Source organism: Anopheles gambiae, chromosome 3, assembly GCF_943734735.2.
Source record: "Anopheles gambiae chromosome 3, idAnoGambNW_F1_1, whole genome shotgun sequence".
Classification (NCBI taxonomy): Eukaryota; Metazoa; Arthropoda; class Insecta; order Diptera; family Culicidae; genus Anopheles; species Anopheles gambiae.
This window is the reverse complement of record NC_064602.1, coordinates 58,057,407-58,065,096: the sequence shown is the minus strand read 5'-3', so window position 1 is coordinate 58,065,096 and position 7,690 is coordinate 58,057,407. Positions and strand designations below refer to the sequence as shown.

Sequence of the window (7,690 nt, the reverse complement as noted above, 5' to 3'; positions counted from 1 at the left end):
AGATCAAACGGTATTCCGTATGGAGCGGTTCGTTTGACTTCATTGTTCGACACCGCTTGTTTCATTGTGACTGTCTCATAATCTCCTGGCGCTGATAATAGCCGACCAACAGAACAAATGGGTGGCACATTTGTCATTACATTTAGCCGCTAAGAAAAGCTAAGTTGACATTTATTTCCTTCATCTACGATCTTGGTGGCATCGACTGTGTTGGTGGGCGCTTCAATATACGGACCGCACTGCTGCTGATGTTGCACCACAAAGTCGAATCAACATGCGTACATTGGCTTAAAAAAAGTGGGCGCGGCTTCGACGCGCAGCGTTTTGGAACGAGATGGGAAACGTGGAACATGCAGTATTGTACCATGCATCAGAGTGGGACAGACAGAAGAAGGACGATGCACAACGGAGGCCACCAAAGCTTACATCTCGACGAACACGCAGTCTAACCTGTTCGTTCGAGCGATTTCAAAGTTTAATAGAGTTCCAACATCCTTGCGAGCAGCATCTTGGGAGAGATCTTCACCGAAGTTTGCTTCCGTACCGTAGGCGATCGTGTTGAGTAGAAACCACCAAACAAGTGGTGACGGGCGGTGGAATAAGTTTTACGAGTTCAGTGTACCATTTCTGGCTATGTGTAGAAGTCGACGAAGTAAAGAAGTGCGTGTGTATCACATCTAAAAATCGTCTTGACTGTTTATTCAGTTGCATGCTGTTAGAATAGTTTAAGTTATAAAACTATTCAGCAGACGTTTTTATAAAATAAAGAACAAAAAAAATACAATTGAAGTTTGTGGGATTTTAAGTGGACTGCAAACGGTGAAATTTGGCGTTATTGTGAATTGAAAGATTCTTCGATGGCTGTTGCTAGCTTAAACATGTCTCCAATCTTCAGTGGATACCCTTTCCAAGGTAAGTAATGTTATTTAGTGACTCAACAATGAGGTTCCATTGGTCCGACGGCGTTGCCTTTTTATCAGAATCATATTTTGTGATAGTATTAAGTGATATTAAGATATTAAGTGATAGTAAAATGTAGCATTCATTGTTAATACGATTGCCACTACATACGGCGGGTGCGAAATTGATCATAAATCATTCGATACATCTGTGAACGTCGTTGTGAAAATGTAATCAATATCTAAACGTAATTACGATCAAACGCAACAGCTGTGTAGCGTATGTGAGGATCTAGGAGGCGGAATTGATGTTCTTTGACTGGATCTAGAATTTAGTCACTTATGCCTAGATATATTAGCACGGAATAGATCAAACGAATTGGTAGCGATGAGCGGTTCAACTGAGCCCGAAATCGTTGCGTCATGATATGTGTAGCACATTTGATTAAAAAAGAAGACCCACGTAAATGATCTGAAACAACGCTGCGTTACTTTTTGTAAGGTAAACAGATGCGAGAAAGGGAAACTAGTTCGGACGTATTTTGGGATCTATCTTTCGTGTTTTACCTGTAACATCTTGAAATGGTACCGAACATTTCTCTCACACGTTGCTCCTGACGTTCGCAAGATTAATGGTTGTATATATTTTATTGTTGGTTATTGTGCGCTTCTCATGCCACATAATAAACCCTCAAAGTCGAGCCCACACGTTCCATTCAATTAGCTTTGAAAGGGGGTTTCTTCATAAGCGATCATAAAGTAATATGCAGACTATCAGGTTTTTGTAGCGATCAGAACTTACATAAACAATAAGGAAATTTTGTCATTTTGAATCACGACGAAAATTAACTGATAAAAGAATTTCTTAGACACATGAAGGATAGAAAACTTGAAAGTGATCAAGGTTTAAAATAAAATCACCTCGATCAGTTCACCGACGGGAAATTTGTTGAATAGCAACCCATCCATTGGAATTCACACTGACCACGCTTAATGTATGCTGATGCTCCAGGCTGTCATTTTTTCCACGGACATGCGGAGGGCTCCAAAGATCGTAAAATTCGACAGACAGTATGGCGCGCCAGTCAGTAACGTAACGCTTGGTATGGTCCATGCAAAAGTACTTTCCACGTGTGTTGGTCTCTGTACGAAGCGAAGATATACGAAGAGGATGCCGTTGTTGACAGCGAAGATGATGATGATGATGCTGATGATCTTTGGTGTTCGTTTTGGTGTTGCTTTTCAAGCTTCCAAACGCCTCCCGATCCTCTACCAAGGTCTGGGCGGCAAGCTTGCTTTGATGTTATTTTTGTAATTCCTGTTTCTTAACAACACAACAACAGCTTAAGAAGCTCGCGCGTCACATTCCAAACAGCGATGCCCATACGGTTCGCGGGCAGTGGTCTGCTGGACGCTCAGACGGTCTTCATCGGCAATCGTTCAGACGGCTTTAAGCGACCTTAAAGGTGAGCAGGGTGTTCGTTTGAAGCCGCGCGGGTTCCAAAGGAAACCCTCGGTCCTTCATAATGATAATGTAATAGGTGCCCTGGAATATTTTATTACTTTCTTCTTTGCAAGGAAGGCTAAACCACATGCCTCCCGGTTCCTCGAGAGCAAAAGGGCTACGATCAACCAAAAGCAGATCGCTGATCGCCAGAACACGAACTGCACTGTACCGTTGTTATTTCGGTCGTGATCAAACCCTCGTGGCTTCGAAACCTAACCCACGATACGCACTCCGTATCTTACCCAAGTATCAGCCCCAATTCGCGAAGCTGCTTTCAACACGTTTTTTCGTTTTACCCGCAATACGTCATCTCTCCATATGCCACACGTACGCGTGAAATAAATCGTCAGGAATTTACTGACGTACAAGTCGGTACTCTTGCGGATGGAATTCATTCGTAAAGTACAACAATAATGGCTACAATCGATAGAGATAGATAGTAGGAAACAAAGAAAAGGGTAGAGCAGGACAGGAGAATACTTACACTAACGCAATAATTTATGTGGATGCTTAATATATTTATAAACTAAATGATCAATTTATATGATAAAGCACTGGAAGCGATGGCACGATAGACGATGGCGCAGAGTAAAAATCGAAAGCTTAATTTTTTCATCCACTTTTTGCAGCATCAGGGCTTGTCGGCATTTACAGACAAATAAAAAGGCGTTTTCAGGTTGTGCAAGAAATCCCCTTGGGGTCGAGCAATACATTTTAATCAATTGATCAAATTTGGATACAGCTTCTTCGTTTGCAGAAAGTTTTTTAAATATATTCCTTTTCATCTACCCGATTCTTCAATTCGATCAGCGATGATTTTAATGATTTTTTTTCATCTCCATTCATTTGACTGTGTGATAATATTTTGTTAGAATAGTGCACTTATGTTTGTTACAGCGGGCGTACGAAAGAATTCTTATTTTAACGTCGGCTCCATGAAAACCAGATGATCGTGAGAAACGTGGAAAAATAATGCAAGTGTATCATTGTCTTATGCAATGATGACAAAGTTTAGGGATCATTGATGAATTGTGATGTACCAGCTGTTTCTAGGATTGTAGGTCACATTTAATTTCTGACGTTTGTTGTTTGCATTTCAACTGCTTCATACAAAACATAATCCATCTCAAGAGTCCACCTCAACGAATTGGAAATCAAACAACGTGATCGCAGTTATTGGGATGTGTAATTACGATGTATATCAGGACCTGTAATTGATAATTGGAAGTGTATTGATGAAATTGTGCATTCAGGACAAATAAGATAAATGCACGTGTTTTAAGCATAAACTAAGCTTCAAATTATAATGAAACATTACTAGGTTCGTGAACTCTTTTGCATACAAGTTGTTTTTTTATCTACTACAGAGCATTTGCTAGTCGATAATATCTTTCCACAACATCATGAAAATGTTTGTAATGATACCGTAAGGGCAATTAAATTCAAATTAGGCCGGTAGGAATGGCTTCTGTTTCACTTTTGTGAGCATCGCTTAGTAGTGGTTAGATGTTATGCTGTTATGTTATGTTGTTGATTCACAAAAGGAAATGGAATTAGGGTTAACTAATAGTAATATAGGAACGGTCAAACATTGCGGCTAAAACGCATTGTGTAAGAATGATGAATGAATCATTCTGTAACAGGAGCGTTCTAATCAGCGTAACATCTCCAAAGGTGCCATTGTAGGAGAGAAATGGGGAATGATACGAACTTACAGTCAGATCTTGTTTTTCTTTTTGATTGATGGTATCCAAAGATATACTAAACTAATGATCGTTCCATTATTCAGGCTAAGCTAAGTCTGTGTGTATTAATTTTCGATTTACAAAAAAAAACTTCCAAATATTGCCAAACTGCAACTGCGGGTAATTTAATGTCATAGGGAAACAAAACATAGCCAATGCGGGTGAAAAGCGAGATCAATCAAAATGCAAAAGCATATCATTAAGGTTTCATCGATAGATTTAATAAAAGACAAACACGCTAGAAGGCAAACACAGGAAAACTTGTTTTGTTTTTTGTTATAACTAACAATTCCTTGATTTAATCATAGAGCCCTCGGGGCGGAAACGTTTGTGTCGGACGTGTCAGAACGGATTGCTTCAAAGGGAACGGAAGTCTTTTAATTGATTTAAAGTTCTCACCCAATCACCGTTTACGATACACCTGAACCGCTTGTAATCCGAGGGATGGAATGGAAACTTCTCAATTCCAACTTCTCAGCGCAAGGAAGTCGTTAGAGATGGCGAAGGCGGTAAGCGAGTTAGGAAAAAAGGGGCCACTAATGTGACCGAACAATGTGACACCATGCTAGCGCCTTGCTGCACACGAAACACGAGCCGCTATAGTTGTACACTTCACTGCAGCGGTCTTTTGGGCGATCACTTTGATCTGGATCGGAGGGCTTCTCCTCGGGTCCTGGCGCGGGCAATCGCGGCTTCGCTGAGTGTGGTCCTGGGTGTACAGCGTGACAATGTGTCGACGAACATGACACGGCCCATTTGTATTGTAGGCTTTGTGGTAGACGTTTCCGAACTACCTTTTTCTCATCTATTTCTTTATTGTTGTTTCGGCAATGACTCAAAATGTTCCTTTTTTAAGCTTTTCTTTTTTCTTCTTTCTTGTATTTTCACAGGTCAGGGACGTGTGAACCAACTAGGTGGAGTGTTCATCAACGGACGTCCTTTGCCAAACCATATACGTCTACGTATAGTCGAAATGGCAGCATCGGGCGTACGACCGTGTGTGATATCCCGCCAACTTAGGGTATCTCATGGCTGTGTTTCAAAGATCCTCAATCGGTACCAAGAGACTGGATCAATCCGACCGGGAGTCATCGGCGGTTCGAAACCACGCGTATCCACTCCAGAAATCGAAGCACGCATCGAAGAACTGCGCAAAGCGAATCCCGGCATATTCAGCTGGGAAATTCGAGACAAACTGATTAAGGACGGACTTTGCGACAAAACATCGGCACCGTCCGTCAGCTCCATAAGCCGATTGCTGCGAGGTGGGCGGCGCGAGGATGTGGATTTACGTGGAAATCATTCGATCAATGGCATCCTTGGAGAATCATCGTGTGATGAGGATAGCGATACCGAATCAGAACCTGGAATTACACTCAAGCGTAAGCAGCGCAGATCCAGAACAACGTTCAACGGAGAGCAGCTTGAAGCTCTGGAAATTGCATTCAGTCGTACTCAATATCCAGACGTGTACACACGCGAGGAACTAGCTCAGAAAACTAAGCTGACCGAAGCGCGTGTACAGGTATGGTTTTCGAATCGCCGTGCTCGCCTTCGCAAACACATGAGCTCTCAGCAAATGGTTGCTTTTGGCGCTTCGCAATATCCTTCCCAATTCGATCAACAGGCTGCGGCTGTAGCTGCCGCCACTGCATCTTCCGGTTCTGGTTCACCCATGGGAGCGGGTACCTGGTCACAATGCTACTCATCCTCGCCTACCCAAGCCACTACTATTCATGCACCCTCACAATCTTCATACAATCCATTGGCTCAAACTATGATCCATCCAACCTCAGCCACCATGAGCCCTCCGGTTTCTATGAGCCCTCCCAGCTCTGTCAGTCCACCAGTGTCCCATCCAGGAGCACATTCTACATCGGTTTCACCAATTCCACAAGCTTCCAGTGGAGTCACTGTCCTCAACAGTGCAGCACACGTGCCAGGATACAACTACTTCTCTATACTGGACAACAACACCCAACATGTGTCGTTGCACTCACATCACGCCCACGCCACCCATCAACACCCCGGGCAATTTAGTGCTGCGCAATCATATGCAACATCCTATACTTCCGCAACGGGCAGCAACGGTATGGACTCCAACTCGCAGTGGCAACGCGCCGGCAGTGTCTCCAACAAACCCACTGCTAGCGAATGGGACGCTTATAGGTAGGTTAACTTTTTATTTGATGGTATTTGCCTTCCGGGGGCTTTTCTAGTCCCACTCGATCGCCTTTACTGAATACACAGAAATTAATAGCTTATTATCTTTTTTCGTCCTTGTTTAGCTCACTTTTCTCCAACAACATGAGCCACCACCATGCGCACAGTCACCCACACTACACATCGGCAGCTACAGCTGCAGCAGTAGCGGCAGAAGCTAAATCTGGCTATCCATACTTCGGACAATTAGGAGGATTAGAAATGAGTCGGCTGCACTGTTAAAAAAGTACCGAGCGAATGAGTTCAAATTGGTAGTCAGAACAACAAGTATTCGAGAATGAGAAAAGGATGACAGTGCACGCTTTTGTCCAACCATGTGTCTCTTAATTTACAAAGTTGATAATTCACCACAACAAATAAAGTTTTGCCAGGTTGACTTTTTTTTTTGAAAAAAATATTGTAAAACGAATATGTTACTTCTCGCCGTAGATAACTATATTAGTAACGTCTCTACTGGTCTAAAGTTTGTTTTCAACAAAATTACTAGTACTGCTGTCGTTTTCAAACCTTACGAATTGTGTTTTATAAGTCAAATGTTAAACAGTATAGCTACCAATAACGCAATGATGATGATTATTATTGTTGTAAAAGTTTAGATAGCAGGTAGGATAATTTATATTAGTATTAAAATGCAATGACTGTACTGAATACATCTAAGACCATTAGTTAATAAGAAATTGATGCAAATAAATAAACGCTTCAAACATTAAAATCCATATGAATGAACGATGTACTATTTCTTAGTCCAAAAACATATCTCTGATTTACGAGCGAGGTCGATGATGATTTGAAATAAGTTGTTAGTTTTTCTTCCTTTTTCTCATATCTTGTATTTCACATGTCAATAGCGTTTCGTACGTTGTAAACCTATGACATTTGATGTAAAAGATTATTTCTTCCATTTCTTCTATTAGTTCTTTAAATCTGTCCATCATAATTCTTGTCTGCCTTCGAATTTTTTAATTTTTTTTTTTAATTTCATTTTGGTTTCCCAATCCAGGTGATGCATTCATTCGTCCGTCCATGTGATGCAATAAAAATGATTCGAGCACTCTCCACGACGATTGCATTTATTGGCATTTAACATGTACGGTAACAGGACGAGATATCCTTTAATGCTAAATCGTTGTTACCAAAGTCGCATTATTGTTCATACCTTTCATGGAACGTTACAAACTATCCATAGAGTGTTGTCACGCTGGTTGACGTCCTACTGGAGTAACCGCTCGTCAAAAATGTTAGGCGTGAAAAAGTGACTGAAAAAATGTAAAATGTTTATTACAAATCATTCCTACAACGGTGCTCGTCGCACGAAG

The 7,690-nt window shown here is 41.5% G+C and overlaps 1 protein-coding gene across 1 annotated transcript; it reads left to right on the top strand.

The window, feature by feature from the left end:
• Positions 1–458: 458 nt before the first annotated feature.
• On the top strand, positions 459–7,090 carry LOC1272681 (protein gooseberry). Its single transcript, XM_559100.3, has 3 exons — positions 459–912; positions 5,042–6,320; positions 6,440–7,090. Exons 1-3 carry the CDS (start codon positions 858–860, stop codon positions 6,594–6,596), a joined length of 1,491 nt encoding a protein of 496 aa, XP_559100.3. The 5' UTR covers positions 459–857; the 3' UTR covers positions 6,597–7,090.
• The last annotated feature ends 600 nt before the right edge of the window (positions 7,091–7,690 follow it).

What these genes read in the sequence shown, in the direction of transcription:
- LOC1272681 (XM_559100.3), top strand. Translation starts at nt 858, where the DNA reads ATGGCTGTTGCTAGCTTAAACATGTCTCCAATCTTCAGTGGATACCCT. An exon ending in CAGTGGATACCCTTTCCAAG is followed by an intron (nt 913 to 5,041) that starts GTAAGTAATGTT and finishes GTATTTTCACAG; the next exon opens with GTCAGGGACGTGTGAACCAA. An exon ending in AGCGAATGGGACGCTTATAG is followed by an intron (nt 6,321 to 6,439) that starts GTAGGTTAACTT and finishes GTCCTTGTTTAG; the next exon opens with CTCACTTTTCTCCAACAACA.